The following is a 23882-nucleotide window of genomic DNA, read 5'->3' on the forward strand; positions in this document are numbered from 1 at the left end:
AGTAAGAGATTCCCCTCCTCCCTTTCTTTCATGAGTCTTGGAAAAGGGAGCTGGTGATGTGTAGGTCAGTAGTAGAGCACAAGGTCTTGGGTTCATTCCCAACCACCACACTAGCGTGCACACCCACACCTACATGCTGAAAAAGAAGAATCAATTTGTAGATTACTCAGATGCTTTATCTGTTTTACAACACATTTTCTTTCTTTTTTGGTTTTTGTTTATGTTTTTGTTTTTTGAGGCAGGGTTTCTCTGTGGCTTTGGAGCCTGACTAGAACAGGCTCTGTAGACCAGGCTGACTTCAAACTCACAGAAATCCGCCTGACTCAACCTCCCAAGTGCTGGGATTAAAGGCGGGCACCACCAACACCTGGCTACATTTTCTTGTAAGAACTTAAAAACCTCCATTAGTGATCATATTGAACTATTTATTTAGATATCTTGCTAAGTTGTCAAAGCAGAACCAAACTCCTGGTCCCAACATCTTCCTTGGATTCTCAAGCAGTTGGAACTACAGGTATATTTCAACATGCTTGATCTCATTACTCAAATGTAACTTAACTAAAAAGGTTTCTATCCCATATACACAACTGATATACTTAGCATCTTTGTATCATTTACATTTTATAGGCTCCTTAAATCTTCACTTGAAATTTTATTGTCCATATTTAAATGTTTCATATATTTGTACTTCTAATGGAAAGTTTTAGTTATAAATAGCTAATACTGAGTTTGAGGCCAACTTGAGCTACAGAGCTAGTTGGAAGACAGTTTGAGTTACATAACAAGACTCAATCTTGTTTCTACTTTTAAAAGTACATATAAATGCTGCATATGTTTCATCTACTGCTACCAAACAAAATACCCTCCCTCCCAATGAAGCACCTAGAAACAATAAATATGTATTTACCATGAAGTTAATATTAGAAACATGGCTTAAAGCCAAATGGTTTGCAGCTTGGAATTTCTCAAGACAAGGATGTCATCTGAAGCCTTGAATAAGTCTGCAGGATGTTTCAGTAATAGATCATATCCTCGTGGCTCTAACTTGTACTACTGCACGAAAGAAGTGAGGTTCTCTCCATGGCCTCTCTAGGTAGCTACAAATAAGCAAGTGCTGTTACTTCTGTAATATCCTCATAGTTACTGAGATCATACCTACTCTATGATAGAAAACACTACACAAGGAATGTAACAAAACAGATACCATTTGGGGCAACATTAAAGACTAACTACCATACTGAACCAGCTAGATTTTATCAACTTGACAAAAACAAGGTTCATCTGGAAAGAATATTTTTTTTTCAATTTTTACCTCATTTTTGAGTATATGAATGAATGTTTTACCTATACATATTATCTGTACATGTGCCTATTAGGGCACTTTCCTGATTGATGTGGAAGCAGTCAGCTCACTGAGGCAGGTGCCATCCCCAGGCAGATGGTCCTGGATAGTATAACAAAGCAGGCCAAGCAAGCCAGGAAGCAGCACTATTCCATGATCTCCACGTCAGTTTCTGCCGTGAGTTGCTGCCCTTCTGTCTTTTTGAAAATGAACTATGGACATGGAGTTCTGCATCCAGGCTTCAAGGCTGTTGTCTGAAATGGTCCAGCCTCACAAACGACTCCAGCCAAAATTTCAGATAAGCCTTGCATTATCCCATCACACCAAGATTGTAAGCTTCCCCCAGGACATAACAATTATCTTAATTTTTTTTCAGGGACCCCTAAAGATGCTAGCTCCCCCAGACAAAAGGAAATGGTATAGAGATCACAATGCCCACATTCCCAGGAGGTGGTGGATGGTTTTTGGTCATTTGGTGGGTTACAGATGTTTGTCATCATTTAGGGGAGTTGGTTACAAGTTGTTTTTGGTCATGGTAAGGAAAAAAGTTGAAGGAGATTAGATTCAGGAATCTAGTTCTGAAAAGGAAAGAGAGGCTAAAAAACCAACTACCAGCCAGGCAGTGGTGGTACACACCTTTAATGCCAGCACTTAGGAAGCAGAGGCAAGTGAAGCTCTGTGAGTTCAAGGCCAGTCTGGTTTACAGGGTGAGTTCCAGGACAGGCTCCAAAGCTACAGAGAGAAACCCTACCTTGAAACAACAAAAACAAAACAAAAAAAAACCTACTAGTTTTAAATATTTTACATGGTATGGATTTTTGTATATTTGATATAAAAATTTTTTGTTATACTTGTTTCTATTCTATTTAAGGTATTATACCTATGCAGCTCATTTAAAAATATAAAGTTTTAGTCCTTGAACGCTATTTAGGATAATAAAGAAATACAGGTAGTAGTTAGTCATCTATAACTATCAAACTTATAGTCATGTTAGGTATGTTTTCAAGGTCATACAGAGATATAGTAATAAATAGGTGGACTTCAAACACTTTAGAGACCTACAGAATGTGGCATTTAACATGTTTTCTTAACCTAAACCCAAGACTTTTCATGGCAGTGGGACACATCTGCTTCTAGCAGCACCAATTTACTTCAAAAAAGGATGGTGGGCATCAAAAAACCCCTCCAATACGGAGTTTGTTTTCTTTGTGGCAAAAGCTAGCCACTGGGAAAACAAATTGCCCTTGCCTCAACTGCTGACAGTATATTGTCCAAACTGGACAAGCAGGACACAAAGGAAAGGATTTTCCAAACTTTGCCAAAACAGTATAGGATGGTCCTTCAAAATTCCTGTTTCTGTCTGTAAGCCAAAAATGAATGCCCTAACACTGCAGAGGAACCTTGGGTGACTGTCCAGGCAACCAGCTGACTGTGTCATTTCATTTGCACACATGTGATACTGTGTCGATATTTTGTTTATGATGTAACAAATAAAGCTTGGATGAGTATCAGGAGTGCAGAGCTAGCCACACTAGTCAGACACAAAGGCCAGGCAGTCGTGGCACACACCTTTAATCCCAGCACTCAGGAGACAGAGGCAGATGGATCTGTTAGTTCAAGGCCAGCCTGGCTACAGGAAATTGATCTAGTCTACACAAAATTGATCCAATCTACATGAAATTGATCCAATCTAAAGGAGAAACAGAGCCAAGCTGTGGTGGCTCACACCTTTCATCCCAGTATACTTGGGAGTCACATACCTTTAATCTCAGCACTAAAACGTTGGAGACACGAAGGGGTATGGTTGGATGGAGAGAGGAATATAAGGCAAGACAGGATTGCCCCTTTGGTTTTAGCATTGGTAGAGTTAAAACTCTAGTGGCTAGCCACTACTTCTCTGATCTGTCAGCTGTCACCCCGATAGTTGACCCTGAGTTTTTATTATTAAGACCAAAGAGAATTCATGCTACATGGTACAAAGACATACATGCAGGCAAAAGACTCTACACATAATTTAAAAAAGTATTTTTTATCTCAAAATTTGAAATATCTGTTCATCAAAAAGTAAATGACACTGGGCAGTGGTGGCACATGCCTTTAATCCCTGCACTCAGGAGGCAGAGGCAGGTGGATCTCTGTGAGTTCAAGGCCAGCCTGGTCTACAAGAGCTAGTTCCAGGACAGGTTCCAAAGCTACTGAGAAACTCAGTCTCAAAAGAAAAAACAAAACAAAACAAAACAGTATGACAGTAAGGCATGGTAATACATGCCTTTAATTCCAATGCTTCAGAGGCAGAGGTTATTTCTGTGAGTTCAAGGCCACCCATTCTACATGGAGTGCTCTAGGCCAGGTTACATAGAAAGACCTTAATAAAAAACAAAGAAAAATGGTATACTCTCATATGGTATACCCAGACAAAAGAAAGCTAATTGGCAATTAAAAGACTATGATAGAGACAATTACATGTATTAATCTTTAAAATATAAGATGAAGCCTGACATAGAGAACAGAAAAGACTAAAGGAGAAAGGGGTAAAGTTCCTGGGGATGACAGGTATTTACCATCATGGTAGTAGTGATGCCAAGAAAACACACACACACACACACACACACACACACACACACACACACACACACACACACACACACACACACGTTTAAATATATGTATACATCAAAGCTTATATGTCACCACAGCAATTCTCTAAAATCAAGTGAGTGAATGTCTTCTATATCTCAATTGACAATAACTTTTTAGAGTTAGTGTAGATCTCCCAAGTTAAAAGGTGGCTCAGCAGTTAAGAGCACTTGACCGTTCTTCCACAGATCCTGAGTTCAATTCCCACCAAGTGGTAGCTAACAACCATCTGTAATGGGATCTGATTCCCTTTTCTGGTGTGCAGGAAAACAGAGCACTCATACACATGAATAAATGTACTTTTCTCCCCTCTGTCACTGAAGATGCCAGCCACAAGTCTTATTTATGGAAACACAATATTTCTCCTATAACTCCTTCAGGTTCAGTAATTTGCTAGAAGAATAAATAGGTTTTATCTTAAAGGACATTAAGGCAAGATCTTGGTATAAAGTAAGATTTAAAGAGGCAAAGCTTCCATGTTCTCAAGGAATCTAGGCACTCTTTTCTAGTATAGCATTGTGCTCACCAACCAGGAAGCTCCTCATAACCTTGATGTCCAGCTTTATCAGGGTCCCTCTGAATGGGTGAGATTCTTTCTTAATCTCTAGCCTCCCTGGTTTTCCTGGTAGCTCAAGGGTTGAAAGCTCCAGCCCTTGTATCATGCACTTGCCCTTTCCCCTATGCTGTCAAAAGCTGACTCACTGGCAAAGATTTCCTCACTTAGGAAATACTATAGTTTGTTTTAATCTCTCAGAAACAAGCACAAAGACCAAAAAGCATCAAAATACTCTATTTATTGTATATTAATTATACCTTAATAGACATAGTCTGAGAAGCCAGGAATGATAGTACACATTGGTGATCTGAATATTTGGGAAGCTAAGGCATAAGAGCATCATAAGTTCAAAACCACCATGAACTAAGGCAAAATGTAAACTACAAGAACTCTGTCAATCCGCTCAGGGAGATTTTGTTAAGTCCATAGAAAATCCAGACTTTGCTGCTGACTGGAATATAACTTGGAGAACGTACTTTGGTGTTTTCAATTAAATATATCTGCAAGTCCAATGATCCAACAAATTCCACCTATGTCTGAACCCTAAAGCAGTTTAAATACTTCTAATAGAATAATCACACAAGGATGGTCACAGAAACAAACACTGGAAAAGAAAAGATAAAGACAAGGCTGGGCATTGGTGGCACACGCCTTTAATCCCAGCACTCGGGAGGCAAAGGCAGGTGATCTCTGTGAGTTCGATGCCAGCCTGGTCTACAGAGCGAGTGCCAGGATAGGCTCCAAAGCTACAAGAGAGAGAAAGACAGAGAGAGAGAGAGAGAGAGAGACAGAGAGACAGAGAGACAGAGACAGAGAGAGAGACAGAGAGACAGAGAGAAACTATATTCTAAGACATAGACTGGGACCAACAAGAAGTGATAAAACAGTTCAAAAGTTTGGGGAAACAAAAAGACAATATAAGAAAAGTAGAAGCAGTCTGTAAATTACTACTCCAACTCTACCAACCTAGGGTGGCAGGGGGAAAAAAGAGCTAAGATTTATAGCTCTGGGGTCAAAAAATAGACAGTCCTAACTACCATAGAGACCCACAGTTCTCAGAAGCCTTAAATCCAGTACAGGATCCGCTCAGAGCTGTTTGCTTCTACCACTCTGATGTACTTTGAAGACACCCCTCAACTTGGACATCTACTACTCCCTTCTTCTTCCCTGAACAAGCTAGTAGACCTCAGGAGCCAGTAAGAAACTGACCAGCCCACAGCAGTAGCAAAGAAATTTCTAAAGATAATGTAGCCTGTAAAGATCCTAACTAAGCCAGGCATTGGTGGCACATGCCTTTAAGCCCCGAAGTCCGGAGGCAGAGGCAGGTGGATCTCTGTGAGTTCAAAGCCGGCCTGGTCTCCAGAGCGAGTTCCAGGGCAGGCTTCAAAGCTACACAGAGAAACCCTGTCTCTAAAAACCAAAAAAAAAAAAAAAAAAGACTGTAACTAGAAAGTACAGGGTTGTTGCACTACTGTTTTGTTAACTTGACACTACCTGGGAAGAGGGACTCTCAATTGAAGAATTTCCTCCACTGGATTAGCCCATTTTGAGCCATAGAGTAACAGCATCTAAGCAAGCCAGAGCTAGCAAACCAGTAAGCAGCAATCCTTGGTGACTTCAGCCTCCCACTGCTTGAGGTCATGCCCTGACTTCTCTCAGTGACAGAATGTTCAGTGTGTAAGAGAATGTGCTGCCAAGCTGGGGACCTGATCTAATCCCTGGGATCTATCTATGTGGAGGAAGGGGAGAATAGACTCCTACAAGTTGTCCTCTCCGCTCCATGAGCACACACTTAAAAAACAATGGAAAAAAATTACATTTGTAATCGTACAAATAAACCTAATAAAGAAGGTGAAAGACTTCTACAATAAAAACTATGAAACCCTGAAGAAACATTTCAGAAGATGCCCTAAAACAGAAAGGCTTTCCAGGCTTAGGGATCAGAGAACTAATGCTGTGAAACAAATGGTCATGTTACCCAAAGTGATTTACATATTCAATGCAATCCCAAATTCCATTGAATTGTTTTACAGAAATAGAAAAACCAATCCTAAAATTAATGGGAAAATATAAAAGACCCTGCAGCCAAAGCAAGTCTAAGCAAAAAGAGTAACTGTATTACAACTGTATTACATACAACCATTGATTTCAAATTATACCTAAAAATCACATACAAATTAAACAACAAAAAACCAAACAGGTCAGTGACACAAAAACAGATGTGATGACCAATGGAACAGAACAGAAGAGCCAAACATAAACAGGGCAGCAACAGTCATCTAATTCCTGACAGTGGTGCCAGAAGAGTACATTGAAGAAAAAAATAATAATCTTTTTGCTGGGCAGAGGCGGGTGGTTCTCTGTTGGGTCAGAGGTCAGCCTAATCTACAGATCCTTCTAGACTAGCAGAGATACAGAATGAGACCTTGTCTCAAAAAACTAAAGAGACCACAATGCTCTCCCAATCTACAGATTCAACTCAGTAATCATCAGAACCTGAGCTGGCTATCTGCCTTGCAGAAACTGACACACTGACCATAAACTGCAAGGAACTCAGAAGAGCCAAAAGAATTCTCGGAAAAAGGCAAAGTATAAGGATTCAAACAGATTTTAAAATATATTACAAAGCAACAGTAGTCAAGTCAGTGTGGTATGATGCAAACAAAGTCATATATATAGTTCAGTGGAACTGAATGGAAAATCTGTTCAATAGAAACTAATTTTCAACAACTGTCAAAACAATTGAGAAAGAAAATGCTTTTCAATAAATGGTATAAGGAAAAATATAAAATCTTTAAAATGGTATAAGAACTGACTGTCTAATGCAAAAGAATTAAATTAGACTCTTAAGATGAAATACATAGAAATATCTAAAATGGAATAAGGATTTGAGAATTTAAACTGAGGCTGGAAAGATGGCTCAGCAGTCACAAACACTTGTTTTTGGAGAAGACTCAGGTTTTATTCTCAACACCCATATGGTAGTTCACAACATCTGTACCTCCAGTTGTAGGGACATCCTCTTCTGACCCCCTTGAGCACCAGACACACATAGTGCACATACATACATGCAAGCAAACACTCACATACATAAAGTAAAAGAAAATGTTAAATTCAACAAATTCTTATCACAAAATATCCAGGAAATCTGGGACACCATGAAAAGATCGAACCTAAGAATATTAGGAGATTAAAGACGTCATCCAGTTCAAAGGCACAGAAAATATATTCAACAAAATCATAGAAGAAAACTTTCCCAACCTAAAGAAAGACATACCTATGAAAGTACAAGAAGCTTACAGAACACCAAATAGACTATACCCGCCCCCCCAAAAAAAGGAAGAAAGAAAAAGAAAAGTGTCCCCTCCTTGTGGGATAACTAAACCTCAATGGGCCTGACAGCTAGCCCAGAGCACGAGCAGTACATATTTCCTGCAGGCAGCCTGGGTCTGCCAGAGGACCTTGACAACAGAATCATAGTCTGACGAGAGATGACATGGACTTATAAACAGCAACCACATCACCTCAGCAGATGCCAGCTCAGTGAATCTCCTCCCCTGGGGCAGGGATGGGGGTTACAACTACCTACTTTCCCCTACCCCAAAGGGACACCTGTCAAGAACTTGTAACACACTAAACATACAGAATAAGGAAAAAATATTAAGAGCTGCAAAGCAAAAGGGCCAGGTAACATATAAATACAGGCCTATCAGAATTACACCTGACTTCTTCATGGAAACAATGAAAGCCAGAAGGTCCTGGTCAGGCACAATACAGACACTAACAGACTACGGATGCAAGTCCAGACTACTATATCCAGAAAAGCCTTCAATCACCATAGATGGATAAAACAAGATATTCCACGACAAAACCAGATTTAAACGATATCTATTAACAAATCTAGCCCTACAGAAAGTACTAGAAGGAAAGCTCCAATCCAAGGAAGTTAGTTAGCTACATCCAAAAACACGGGCAATAGATAATCCCACACCAGCAAAACCCTAAGAGAAACGCACACACAATACCATCACCAACAACAAAAACAAAAATAACAGGAACTAGCAGTCACTAGTCATTATTATCCTTTAATATCAATGGACAAAATTCACCTACACAGGCTAACAGACTGGATATGAAAACAGAATCCATCCTTCTCTTGCATACAAGAAACACACCTCAACTACAAAGATAGGCATTAATCACCTCAGAGTTAAGGGCTGAGAAAAGATTTTCCAATCAAATTGACCTAAGAAACAAGCTGGTATAGCTACACTAATATCTAACAAAATAGACTTCAAACTAAAATTAGTCAAAAGAGATGAAGAATTTCATATTCATCACAGGAAAAAATCCATCAAGATAAAGTTTCAATTCTGAACATCTATGCCCCAAACACAAGGGCACTCACATTTGTAAATGATACATACTAAAGCTTCAATCATACATCAAGTCACACACACTAATAGCGGAAGACTTCAACACTCCACTCTCACCACTGGACAGGTCTGCCAGACAGAAACTTAACAGAGAAATAAAGGAACTAACAGATGTTATGACTCAAATGGGCGTAACAGACATCCATAGAACATTTTACCCAAACACAAAAGAATATTCCTTCTTTTCAGCACCCCATGGAACCTTCTCTAAAATTGACCACATACTTGGTAACAAAGCAAACTTCAACAGAAAGAAAAAAAAAAAAGAAAGAAATAATCCCCTGTATCTTATTGGATCACCATGGCTTAAAGTTAGAATTAAAGTCTACAAACTCATGGAAACTGAATAATACTCAACTGAATCACCACTGGGTCAAGGAAGAAATAAAGAAAGACTTCCTAAAATTCAATGAAAATGACAGCACAACATACCCAAACCTATGGGACACAATGAAAGCAGTGATACAAGGAAAGTTCATAACACTAAGTGCCTACATAAAGAAAATGGAAAACAGCCACACTACCGAATAACAGAACTGAAAGCTCTAGAACAAAATGAAGCAAACTCACCCAGAAGTAGGTGGCTGGAAATAATCAAATTGAAGGTTAAAATCAATGAAATAGAACCAAAGAAAACAATACAAAGAATCAACGAGATAGACAAACCTTTATCCAAACTAACCAAATGACAGAGAGAATAGCCAAATTAACAAGATCATAAATGAAAAGGAGGACATAACAACAGACAGTGAGGAAATACAGAAAGTCATCAGGTCATACTTCAAACACCTGTTTAAAGGAAATGGACAATTTTCTGGATAAGTACCACATACCAAAATTACATCAAGACCAGATAACAAATAGACCTATAATCCCTATGGAAACAGAAACAGTCATCAAAAGTCTCCCAACCAAAAAAGCCCAGGGCCAGATGGTTTCAGCGAAGAATTCTACTAGAAATTCAAAGAGCTAATACCAATTCTCCTCAAATTGTTCCATGCAATATAAACAGAAGGAACATTGCCAAACTCTTTTTTATGAGACTACAATTACCTTGATACCCAAACCACACAAAGACACAACTAAGATAGAGCATTACAGACCAATTTCCCTCATGAACATTGATGTAAAAATACTCAATAAAATAGCGGCAAACTGAATGCAAGAACACATCAGAAAAATCATCTACCATGTCAAAGTAGGCTTCATCCCAGAGATATAAGGACAGTTCAGCATATGAAAATCTGTCTACCACATAAACAAACTGAAGGAAAAAAACAAAACACATGATCATCTCATTAGATGATGAAAAAAGCCTTTGACAAAATCCAACACCCCTTCATGATAAAGGTCTTGGAAAGAATAGGGATACAAGGAACATATCTAAACATAATAAAGGCAATAAAATAAAAGCAAGCCAACAGCCAACATCAAACTACATGAAGAGAAACTCAAAGCAATCCAACTGAAATCAAGAACAAGACAAGGCTGTCCACTCTCACTGTATCTATTCAATATAGTACTAAGTTCTAGCTCTAGCAATTAGACAAATTGGAAAAGAAGTAGTCAAAACTTTCACTATTTGCTATTTACATATACATATAGTATATGTATATACTATACATGATAGTATACATAAATGACCCCAAAAATTCTACCAGGGAACCCCTACAACTGATAAACACCCTCAGTAATGTGGCTGGATATAAGATTAACTAAAAAAAAAAAAATCAGTAGCCCTCCTATATACAGATGATAAACAGGCTGAGAAAGAAATCAGAGAAACAACACCTTTTACAATAGTCACAAATAACAAAATATCTTGGGGTAACTCTAATCAAACAAGCTAAAGACCTGTATGACAAAAACTTTAAGTCTTTGAAGAAAGAAACTGAAGACATCTAAAAAATGGAAAGATCTCCCATGATCTTGGATAGGTAGGATCAACATCAAAATCCCAGCACAATTCTTCACAAAGCTCAAAAAGACAATACTCAACCTTACAGGGAAAAACAAAAACCCAGGATACCCAAAATAATCATGTATAATAAAGGAATATCTGGAGGTATCACCATCCCCAACTTCACTTCCTAAATACAACATCAGTGGCACAGACACTGAAAGCAACAATCAATAAATGGGAGTCCTGAAACAAAGTTTCTGTAAAGCAAGGGACACAATCAACAAGACAAAAGAGCAGCCTACAGAATGGAAAAGTATCTTCACCAACCCCACATCTGACAGAGGGCTGATCTCCAAAATGTACAAAGAACTGAAGAAACTAGGTATCAAAGACCAAATAATCCAATTTTTAAAAAATGGGGTACAGATCTAAACAGACAATTCTCAGGAGAACAATCTCAAATGGCCAAAAAGCACTTAAGGAAATGCTCAACTTCTTAGTCATCAGATCAATGCAAATCAAAACAACTATGAAATACTATTTTACACCTGTCAGAATGGCCAAGATCAAAAACTCTGATGACAGATTATGCTGGAAAGGATGTGGAGAAAGGAAAACACTCCATTATTGCTGGTGGGAGTGCAAACTTGCACAGCTACTTTGGAAATCAGTATGGCAGTTTCTCAGAAAATTGGGAATCAATCTACCTCAAGACTCAGCAATACCACTTTTGGGCATATACACAAAGGATGGATGCACACTTACACCACAAGGACATTTGCTCAACTATGTTCATAGTAGCATTATTCCTGATAGCCAGACCTGGTATCAACCTAGATGCCCCTCAACCATTTACACAATGGAGTACTACTCAGCAGTAAAAAACAATGACATCCTAAAATTTGCAGGGAAATGGACGGAACTAGAAAATATCATCCTGAGTGATATAACCCAAACCCACAAAGACAAATATAATATGTACTCACTCATAAGTGGATATTAGACATAAAGCAAAGGACAATCAGCTTGCAGGCCACAACACCAGAGAACCTAGGTAACAAGGAGGACCCTAAGACAGACATACACAGACCTGCCTAGGAAAGGGGAAAAAGGTCTCCTGAGTAAATTGGAAGCGTGGGGGGGGGGTGGCGGGGGAGAGGGTTTAAGGGGAGAGGGAGGTGGAAAAATAAAATGAAAGGAATTAAAACTGGAAAAATATTAGAAGTGAGAGCATACATAAATTTTTGTTAAAGTAAAGGCTTCTTAGATATAATACCAATAAAGTAAAGAACAAAAGAAAACAGAGAGCCGGGCGGTAGCACGCCTTTAATCCCAGGACTCAGGAGGAAGAGGCAGGTGGATCTCCGTGAGTTCGAGGCCAGCCTGGTCTCCAGAGCGAGTGCCAGGATAGGCTCCAAAGCTACACAGAGAAACCCTGTCTGGAAAAACCAAAAAAAAAAAAAAAAAGAAACAGCATGTTTTCATTAAGGTGTGTGTGGTGTGTGTGTGTTGTGTGCTGTGAGAGAGAGAGAGAGAGAGAGAGAGAGAGAGAGAGAGAGAGAGAGAGAGAGAGAGAATATGTATGTAACTTGTAACTAATAAAAGATTTAAAAATGCACTTAAAATGGGCAAGTAGGGCTTACAAGATGGTGTAGAGTATTAAGGGCATTTGCCAATACGCCTGGTGACCTGAGTGAAATCCCCAGAATTCATTTGCTCCACATAGAGAAAATCAAGTTGTCCTCTGACCTTTGCATGTGTGCTGCAACATATGAAACACCACCACCACCCCACCCCCCGCACCACACAAATAAGCAAATGTAATTTTTTAAGAATTGTGTGAACAGAACCGGGAGTTGGTGGCGCATTCAGGAGGCAGAAGCAGGCGGATCTCTGTGAGTTCAAGGCCAGCCTGGTCTCCAGAGCAAGTGCCAGGATAGGCTCCAAAGCTACACAGAGAAACCCTGTCTCGAAAAACCAAAAAAAAAAAGTGTGAATAGGCAAAGGATTTAAGTCTCCCCCCCCCCAGAAAAATGAACAAACTGCTAATCAACATATGAAAAGATTCTTAGCAGGGAAAAGCAAATAAAAAAAGACAAGGAAGCTGGGTATGGTAACCTATTGAACCTAATTCCAGATTGAAGAAGCCTTCAATCTCCATGAAACCAAGGTCAGTTTTATCTACAAAGTTCCCAGTCAGCCCAAGCTATTCAGTGACACCCAATTTCAAGGGGGAAAAAAAAAATGTCAGGTGTGGTGGTGACTCACACCTTTAATTGGGAGGTAGATCTCTAAGTTGGAGACCACCGTGGTCTACAAAGAAAGTTCCAGGAAAGCGAGGGCTACTAAGTGATTCCCTGCATCAAAAATAAAAATAAGTAGTTTCCCAAAATAAGGTATAATTGTCCTAGAACATATAAGCAAAATAATGTACACTATAAGCTTTAGAGCTTGGTTTTTGTTTTTAAAATTTTAATTGTTGAGTGTTCTGCCTGCATGTATAAATGTGCATGCCTGTGTGTGCCTGGTGGCCACAGGAGTTAAGACTTCCTGGAACTGGAGTTATGAATGGTTGTGAACTACCATGTGAATGAATACTGGGAACTGAACCCCAGTCTAGTCAAGGACAAGAAGTGTTCCTTTTTTCCAATAATTTATAATTTATTTTTAATTTATGTGCATGCATGAATGTTTGTGTGAGAGTGTCAGATCTTAGAGTTATAGACAGTTGTGAGTTGTCATGTGGGTGCTGGAAATTGAACCCAGGTCCTCTAGAAGAGCAGTCAGTGCTCTTAACTGAAGAGCTATCTCTTCAGTCCCTAGAGCCTGACTTTTTTGGCATGTATCAATCAATCAACAAACAAGTTTGTTTTTTCCCTTCAGCATCTAAGGATTCAACTAAGGCCTCAATACAATGATTCTCCCACTGAATGACATGCCCAGCACCCCCTAAAGAGTTATAGACTAAACAGATAAGCAAAGAGTCACTTAAGGAAGGGGGGGGGGCTCTAAAACTCAAAGACAGGATAATCCTCTAGTAAATGAGTATACTTTTCTGAGACAGGATCGCATGTAGCCCAGGCAGGCCTTGAACTCCTGATCCTCTTACAACTGCCTCTCAAGAGCTGGGATTAGAGGAATGTGCCCCCACACCTTGGGTGTCTGAGGCCAAAGGTACCAGATGCCCAGGAGCTGGAGTTACAGGTGGCTGTAGCCACCCAACATGAGTGCTGGAATCTGATCAGTAAGCACTTTTAACCACTGAGTCACCTCTCCAAGTATCAATATTATACCACAAAACTCAGGTACAAATAATAAACAGTAGCTTGTAGTGTAAACACTATAACCCTTGTACATAAATTTTTGTTAAAGTAAAGGCTTCTTAGATATAATACCAATAAAGTAAAGAACAAAGTAAAGTACTTTACTTCACAATAAAGTAAGGAAAAAGGAGAAACTGAATAGAATTCTTCTCTACAAGAGAAAAAGTAAACTTCAGGATCTACCTACATTTCCTATTATTGGTAAATTTTGAATTCAGGAACAAATACAAATCCTCAGAAAATTTCTAAATCCAGAGCTCCTAAACTAAGAATTCAGATTTCCAATTAACTGGAGATCAAGAACCCAGCTAATACTCTGGCTTTCATAACTCTTCACAGACAGACCAAATTCATACTTGTCTCCACTTAATTATTGAAAGCAGCTCTCATTAATTTTTCTCATCAGCGTTTACCTTCATATGAAAAAATTCATACCTTAGTAGAATCTGGAACTCACATTTCAAAATTGTTTATCTGCAGCATCCTTAACTGCAGTTTCCTTTCAAGAACAAGTCTACCTATAAACTCTTCTACTTGCTCTTAGTAAACCCTTTTTTTTTTTTTTTTTTTTTTTTTACTTTCAGTATGAATTCTGAATCTCAAATCAAGTTGTGTAGTCATTCTTGCCTTACTTACTGCCTAATGATGTGGAACTAAACACAGCTATTTCAATAATGACTTAACATTATCCTATGTCACCACCCTGGACTTCATTAATCTGCAGCCCTGAATAGTTCCTACCATGCCAACCAGGGCACTGTGCAATACACAGATAGTCTCTTACAGCACAAAAGGAAACAAGTTGTATTTTGGGTTTAGTCAGATACCAGGTCTGCCTTTTAATAAACAGGTGACCTAAATCAGATATGTTACTTATTCTTTCTGTGACTGTAAAACAAAGACAGAAACATAACCATAAAAAGTGCCAGTTCTACTATTAGCAGACAAAAATTGCCATACTCCATCAATTCTAAGGCTCCTATTTTAATACCTCTTAAGCCAGGATGTGGCAGCAGAGGCAAGGACAAAAAACTTGTAGTTTATCTTTATACATATTTTACTATGAAAATCCTGTTGCTAAGCATAGCATTTATCTGTAATCCAAAAATTGAGGGAGAAGGATCATCAGCTCAAGGTCATCCTCTACTGTCTGGCAAGACTCTTCCTAAAAAACCAAACCAAAAGAGTTTCTAAATATTAGAATTTACCAGGCAAGAATTTAATGGGTGAGGAGCTAGAAGTCTTAGAACCCTGTGATCTTTGCCTCTGGTTCCACAGTAACCACTGGTGAGAGAAGGTCAGTAGAATGGTTCACAGTTACAGTGTCAGATCTGTGACCTCACCCATGAAACAGTAAGGTTGTATTTTTAAACTGTAATATATGCTCTGTACTAGTGACAAGCTGCTACTTCTCTCATTGAAGGGTAGAAATCAGAGTGTCCCTTTCACTATTATACCTAAGACTGTAGTCAACTGTTTGCTTCCACTTTAACACTTGGTCAGCTAATTTATAGTTTTGGTTTTCATTAGAAGAATGCATCTACCATAGGATATGGCACTAGTTCCACACACTGAAATTGAGTTGTCACCAACCACTTTGAGCTGTTCAAGCTGATAATCAGCTGAGGAAGATTTCACAGTTAGTTGAATGATCCCTAGTACTATAAGAAAACCAAGTGGCTCTGAAAGAGAATCAAGAGATTATAGCTTTGGAAATCAAATGGTCTAGACACATTTCAAAAATCCTAAATGGTCAAAAGTGAGGTATTTTGTTTTTAATTATAATACATTTGTAAAAATAAAAACAGTGCACTTGGTCAGATACTACTGCACTAAAACATGGCCTGTAAACATTTCTGTCTATTTTCAATTTCTGTGATTATCCTGTTGTAAGCTGATACTCTAAACAGCTAATGTATAATACACAACACTAAAAGTCCATAGGAAGTTGGAGAAATGACTCAGTGGTGAAGAGCACTTGCTGTTCTTCCAGGGGACCTGAGTTTGACTCCCTGCCAAAACACGGGGGTTCACAACCATCTATAACTGCAGTTCAGGGGAACCCAATGCACTTTCAGGCACCAGGCACATAGGATGTACAGGCATGCATGCAGATAAAACACCTATTCACATTAAGTCAAAAAACAAAAAAAAAACAAAAAACAAAAAACAAAAAAACAGCTCATAGGTGATGCCCGGTGTGATGGTGTGTGCCTTTTGTCCCAGCACTCGGGATGCAGAAACAATGATGTCAGAGTAAGAGGACAAAAGGGGGGGGGGCGGGGAGATGGCCTAGTTGGTAAAATGATTACTGTACAAGAAAGACAACTAAGTTCAGATTACCAGTGCCCACATAAAAGTTGGGGTGCAGTGGCTCATTCCTATAATCCCAGGAAGGAAAAGTGGGGGAACTGGTAGAAACAAGAATATCTCAAGGGTTGCCATACATCCAATCAAGCCAAAAAGGTGAGCCCCAAGTTCAGTGTAAGACCCTATCTCATGCAATAAAATGGAGATGGGACGAGGAAGATACAGTGACCTCTGGCCTCCACTCCTTTGTGCATACAGGCATTCACCACCCTGCTGCCTTGTCACATAAATGCATACACACACAAAAATAAAGTAGAAAACAAAACCAACAAGCATTAACAAGGGCAACTTGAAAAGAGAAATGGAATTGGCATATAACATTAAGCAAATGGGGGAGGGGAGAATAAGTAATAAATATTTTAAGAGACAGCAATTGAATGTTTCTCACAGCAGTCAGACACAGAGGCAGGAGGATCTTTGAATTCAGAGCCAGCCTGGTCTACACAGCAAGTTCCAGGAGAGCCAGGACTACACAGAGAAATCCTACTCAAAACACACATACACACATGCACACACTCACATACACAAATAATAATGAAAGATAAACTATACAATAACTGAATACCCCAAACAAACTAAATACAAAGAAAAACAAATCTTGAAAACAATCACAGAAAAAAAAGGTCTCTTTCTTCTCCCAGTCTATCTTTCTTTTTGCGGCATGTAGTCGAGGCTAGCCTCAAAGCCAAGTTTCTCCAGTTTCTGCTTCCTGATTGCTAGAATTACAGACATGCCCTACCACACTAGGCTGTAACTGCTCTCACTTGAGTAATTTGCTACCCCAAATATTCTGTTAAATAACATAAAAAAAAATAAGAAAGCCATATAAAGATTTCATTTTTGATGACTCAGAAGTCCAAATGGGATAACATCTCATATGTAAGTAATGTGACTTCTGGAACAACACACACTAGTGAAAAACAGGCCAGTCTTTATTGATCTCCGTTTTGGAAAACGTGAAACGAAGAACAACACAATCCCAACACTAATCATGTATTAGTAGGCTAAGGCAGGAGGACTGCTCAAAGTTTAAAGTCAGTTTGCACTAGAATATCAAACCCTGTGTCAAATAAAAATCAAACTTTCTTTAGTGAAATGTGTAGGAACTGCCACTTCAACTTAACTTTTTCCCCCCAAGACTGGGTTTTTCTGTGGCTTTGGAGCCTGTCCTGGAACTCACTCTGTAGACCAAGCTGGCCTCAAACTCACAGAGATCCTCCTGCCTCTACTTCCCGAGGGCTGGGATTAAAGGCATGAGCCACCAAAGCCGGGTCAACTTAACTTCTAAATGCTGATATGCTGTACTTATAGCTATTAGTTCAAGAGAGAAGGAACAGGGTAGCATGGAAAACATTTGGAAATGTAGAACATCTGCCTTCACAAGTAAATAACCTGAAGACTTCTTTTATTAAATAACATTTTTTAAAATCACTAGTAAAATTGTACTTAATAATTTTGAGTTCTGAGCCATCCTGTGCTATGTAACCATTAATATAATAATACCGCCCTTAAATAGCATGCTTGACAAAAGTAAAAGACACTTAACAAAATGATATACAATTATATCTAAAAAGTATGTCTCCAGAGTTCTCAATTATTTTCTTTGTTTCAAGATCACCAGGCCGGGCAGTAGTGGTGCAGGCGTTTAATCCCAGCAGTCAGGGAGGCAGAGGGAGGCAGATCTCAGTGAGTTTGAGACCAGTCTGGTCTACAGAGTGAGTTCCAGGACAGCCAAGGCTACACAGAGAAAGCCTTTCTCAAAAAAAAAAAAAAAAGACAGGAGAGAGAATGGAAATGGCTGAAAGATGGCTCAATGGGTAAAGTATGTGCTGTGTGAGCATGAAGCCTGGAGGTTCAGATTCTCAGCACCCACTTTTAAAACAAAAACTGGGGGGTCCAGAGAGATGACTCAGAAGTTAAGAGCACTTGCTGATCTTCTGGAATGAAAGTTTGGTTTCCAGCACCTTTACCAAGCTGCTCCTAACAACCTATAACTCCACTTCCAGAGAATCCAAATCTCTCTTCTAGCCTCTATGGACATTCACACATGTGTGTGCGCGCACACACACACATACACCCAAAAACAACTACAGAGATTGGAAGATTGGGGTGCCCTGGAGGGGTGTCACTAACCAGGCAATCTTGATATTTGGTGAACTCCATGTTCAGTGAGAAATGTCTCAAAGGAGGAAGGGGAGGGATGGAAGAAGGGTGAGGTGATAGAAGAAGACATCCAACACTGACCCCTGGCCTCCATATTTGGTATACATATAAATGTACACACATATACAGATACACAGGTACACATGTACCACCATACAACACTCACAGCCACAGGTTTCTATGGCTTTGGTAAACACCATGACCAAAATCATCTTGGGGATGAAAGGGTTTATTTCATCTTACAGTTTACCATCAAGGAAAGTCAGGGCAAGAACAAGGTGGGAGCCTGGAGGCAGAAACTGAAGCAGAGACCACAAAGGAGCCTGGCTTGTTCTCCAAAGCTTGCTCAGCCTGCTTTCCTATACTAAACAGGACTACCTACCTGTCCAGAGGTGGAAATCAGCCCTAGGCCCTCCCACATCAATCATTAATCAAGAAAATACCTACAGACTTGCCTACAGGCAATCTGATGGAGGCATTTCCTCAAGTAGGGTTCCTCTTTCCAGATAACTATAGTCTGTTAAGCAGATAAAAACAAGCCAACAGCATCAAAAACAGCCCATACAAACATACACACAAAAATAGTAGTGAACAGCAACAGTGCATGCCTGTGATCCTAGCGCTTGGGAGGTGGGAACCAAGAGAATCAGATTAGCAGTTCAATTTCATCCCCAGATAATTAGTTGGAGACCAGCCTGGGCAGCACGTTCAAGACTATCTCAAAATTTAAAACACAGAGAGAAATACACAGGAAGGTGGGTATGAAGGGTTTTAACTGTAATCCCAGCATTAAGGCAGGAACATAAGAAAGCTCAAAACTAGTCTAGGGCTACATAAGCAGACTGTCTGCATTCAATTTAAAAATCAAATAAAATGCTAGTGAATGTTGGCTCGGTAGGGAAAGTGCCTTTGCAACCAAGCCTGACCACCTGAGTTCAATCTCTAAACCAACTCAATATAGAAAAACAAACTCCCATAAAATGTCTTCTGACCTCCACATATATGCTGTGGCATGCACACACATGCATACACACACACACACCAAACAAAAACTAAATAAATTTAAAAAGCAATTTTAAAAAGAGTAAACACGTGAATGTGGTGATATTTTGTTTATGATCTAACAAAGCTTGCCTAAAGATCAGAGTACAAAGCTAGCCACACTAGTCAGCCCCAGAGGACAGGCACACACCTTTAATCTCAGCACTTGGAAGACAGAGGCAGACCGAACTCTTATTAGTTCACAAGTTCACCCTGGGCTACACAAAATTATTCCAGTCTAAAAGAGCACACACAAAGGTAATCCCAGCATTTGGAATGACACACCTTTAATACCAGCACTAAGGAGGCAGAGACAGGAGAGAGGAATATAAGGTGGGAGGAGACAGGAGCTCAGGGTAGTCTGAGCAGCAGTTAGTCTGAAGCAGTCAGTCTGAGGATGCAATCAGGTGGACAGCATGGCCCCTTTGGTCTGAGGTAGAGTTAAGAGCTAGTGGCTGGCTGCTTTGCTTTTCTGACTTTTCAGCCTTTTCCCCCTAATATCTGACTCCAGGTTTTTATTATTAAGACCAAATAAAATTTGTGCTACACATGAGTAAATATAAATGAGGCCAAGAAAAATAAATAAGGAAAAAATAAGAATATGAACTTGATCGATAACAATGTACTAATTTGGACACAAAGGTATCACAGTAAGGGTAGACTGTGATGAGTGCTTATCTAGGAACTCTGTCTCTGCCAGTTATTTTTGCTGTGAACCTAAAACTATGCTAAAAATAATAGTCTATTAAAAAGTAAACCATCGGGCTGGAGAGATGGCTCAGAGGTTAAGAGCACTGATTCCTCTTCCAGAGGTTCTTGAGTTCAATTCCCAGCAACCACATGGTGGTTCACAACCATCTGTTATGAGATCTGGTGCCCTCTTCTGGTGTGCACATATACATGGAAGCAGAATGTTGTATACATAATAAATAAATAAAATTTAAAAAAAGTAAACCATAAGAAAAATGTATAGAACTGAGATAGTAACAATGGGACATGGAACAAACAATAAGAAATTGCAATTAGAGAAGCAATGAAAACTGAATAAACAAAATGGTAAAAAAATTATTCTACAAGGATCTAAAAGCAATCTCATTTTATTACTGCCTAAGTTTTACCATTTTCTTTAAAGATATTTATGAATGCTCATCAATACTACATGTATTCTAAATAACTTTGGACACACACATCAGAAAGCAGCTAAAGTTTCAATTTCAAGTAACTAGCAAACATGGTACTTTACATATCTTTTAATGGGGCAAACAAAACTTCAGAGCCAGCAAGATGCCTCACTGAAAACCTACAACCTGTGTTCGATCCCAGGAAATCACATAAAGGTCGAAGAGAACCAACTCCACAAAGTCTTCTGACACATGCCATGGCACTTGTCAGCCCATGCACATACACCATAGATATATACACAGCAATAATACAGCAAAACAAACTTCAGGGCAATCTTGTAGGTAGGTGTCTGGCTCATAGAATGAATCTGAGACCCTGGGCACAATCCCTAGCACTTCAACTTTTAACAAAAGAAAGAAACCTTATAAACAATATTGATAAAATATGTGAAGTTACTTCTGCTCTTACAGTAGGACAGTATGAATAAATTTATTTATTAATGTTATAGAAACCAGGCCTACTTTATAAAAAGAAAAAATCCTAAATATGACATGGAGGAAGCTTAGAAAGAATTATGTGGTGAGTTTCAACTTAAAATATCAAAATAGTCATTTGACTTACTGATTAAATAAACAAGTTTATTTCCTAGCTCTACATATTGAAAAAACTTGAAGGAATTATATTCAATGGGCAAATACAAAGCCTAGATTTTGATTTATAAAGGCCACTTCTACTAAAACTGGAAATAGGGACAGTGGAATAAAATCTTGAGTACCCAAATCTGGGCCAGGAAGTACATGATAAATAACACCTTAGACAAGAAAGTAAAGGGCTCACTTCCCTTAGTAAAAACTGACACCTACATCAAAAGGATATACTGGGCTATATAATGTGAACAATCAAAGCAGAAATGAACCCAGTATATTCAAAGGGAACAAAAGGAAACCAAGTATAACTGAATCTAACAACAACAAATTATAGTAGTTCTCAGAAACAGGAATTTAAATTTTACTATGGACAGGCATTATGGTGCACTATTTTAATTCCAACACTTCAGAGGCAGAGGCAGGCAAATCTCTGAGTTTAAGGCCAGGATGGTCTACACAGTGAGCTCCAGAACAGCCAGGGCTATGTAGAGAGACCTTGTCTCAAAACAAAACTAAACATTCTACTATGTAAACCTGAGGACGCCCTGAGTAGACCCAACAGAGAGATAGATGTGCTTGCTTCATAATCCTTGAAGGTAGAAGCAGGAGAATGAGAAATTCAAGGTCACTCTCAGCTACGAAGCAAGTTTGTGACCAGCTAAGTCAGCCTACTTGCCCACCCTCTCCCTCTCTCAATCACAATTCTTGGGCTGGTGAGATGGCTCAGAGAGTAAAGGCAATAGCCAAACCTGACAACCTAAGTTTGATGATTCCCAGAACACATAAAGGTGGAAGGAGAGAACCAACTATACAAAACTGTCCTCCTACCTCTTCACACATGTGCTGTGGGCATGCGCCCCACATTTAAATTTAAATATTTAATTTAAAATATTAAATGTAAGATTCTTAATCAAATCTGTTGTTATATATAAAATATTCAATGTAATTTTTAAGAATCACAAATCTTTAGTCATATCTAGTAAAGATGCCTAAGATACAAACTAATTAGAACCAAAACAAATACAATGCCAGTGCCCTGGATCTGTCACTAATCAGCTTTATAACTGATCCTGATGAGTGCTACTGGGTCATTTAGGGTACTAGGGACATAATTTTTATCATCAATTAGGAGGGATGTGTTTTTAGAACCCTTCTAACTTTAAAATTATGGAGCCAGTAGTAAGTAAAAGTGCTTAGCAACAAAATGCAACCAAATCTGACAATCTTGAGTTCAATCCCTGGGACCCAAGGGGTACAAAGAGAGAACTACTTCAAGTTGTTCTCTGACCTCCGTGTGCACACCACAGAGACTCACTTTTTTCTTAAATTATGGAGCCAACTTCATGTGCTGGTACATATTTGTAACCCCTAGGATATAAGAGGATCAGAATTTTGGGGTTAGCCTGGGCATATATAATGAGATCCTCTTTCAAAAATAGACAATATGAAGGGGAAAAACAGACACAGAGGCAGAGGATATGGGTCAGTCGGTAAGGTATCAGTTTAGCATGCAAGAAGCACTTGACTCACTCCTCAGGCACGGTAGTATATACCTGTAATCACAGCATTTCAGATGTGGAGTTAGGAAGATCTTAAGTTCAAGGCCAGCCTGGGCTACGTGACTTTGTCTTTATTTAAAAAAAAAAAAAAAAAAGACACACACCTTCAGTTCTCAGCATTTGGGAGACAGAGGCAGGCAGATCTCTGTGAGTTCAGGGCCAGCTGGTCTACAGAGCAAGTTCCAGGATAGCCAGGGCTACACAGAAAAACCCTGTATAGAAAAACAAAATGAAGTGTGCGTGTGTCCGTGCATGCACACACACACACACCAAAAAAAATTAAAATTATAAAAATGTGTATCAACTTTAACTTGCAAAAGAATCCATAACAAATGCATAGCTAACCCAGTGTTGCCCCTGACCTTTCAGTCAAGAATACTTCTATGTTTTCAAATTTTTCATTGCACTTTATTGTGTGTGTGTCTGTGTCTGTGTGTGCGTGCGCGCGCCCACGCACATGTATGTGTGTAGGAGAGAAGAGAATATTCATGACTTGCATGTGCAGGTCTGAGGACTTGTAGGAACCCATTCTCCTTCCACCTTATAGAGTCCTAGGGATCCCACTCAAGTTTTCAGATTTAGCACCTTCACCTAATGAATCATCTAGGTGGCCCCAAAATTTCTTTTTTTTTTTTTTAAGACTGTTCACACATATTCTTTTATCTAATTGTATTTATATTTTGGAGACAGGGTCTCACTAGATACTCCTAGCTGGCCTAGAACTCACTACGTAGACCAGACTGTCCTGGAATTTACAGAGATCCTTGAGTGCTGGGATTAAAT

At 39.1% G+C, this 23882-nt stretch overlaps 1 protein-coding gene across 3 annotated transcripts in view; it reads right to left on the reverse strand.

Annotated features, from left to right (window-relative positions):
• Pds5a (PDS5 cohesin associated factor A) overlaps positions 1–23882 on the reverse strand; it is a 100193-nt gene that overhangs the window by 70929 nt on the left and 5382 nt on the right. The window contains exon 2 of one of the 3 annotated variants that reach the window (XM_027390764.2): positions 908–1097. The exons of the other annotated variants lie outside the window; for them this stretch is intronic. Within the exon in view, the coding sequence (XP_027246565.1) occupies positions 908–910 (3 nt within the window). The 5' untranslated portion in view covers positions 911–1097. The remainder of the gene's footprint in view (positions 1–907; positions 1098–23882) is intronic. 3 annotated transcript variants of the gene reach the window in all.

This window comes from Cricetulus griseus, assembly GCF_003668045.3.
Source record: "Cricetulus griseus strain 17A/GY chromosome 1 unlocalized genomic scaffold, alternate assembly CriGri-PICRH-1.0 chr1_1, whole genome shotgun sequence".
NCBI classification, from domain to species: Eukaryota; Metazoa; Chordata; class Mammalia; order Rodentia; family Cricetidae; genus Cricetulus; species Cricetulus griseus.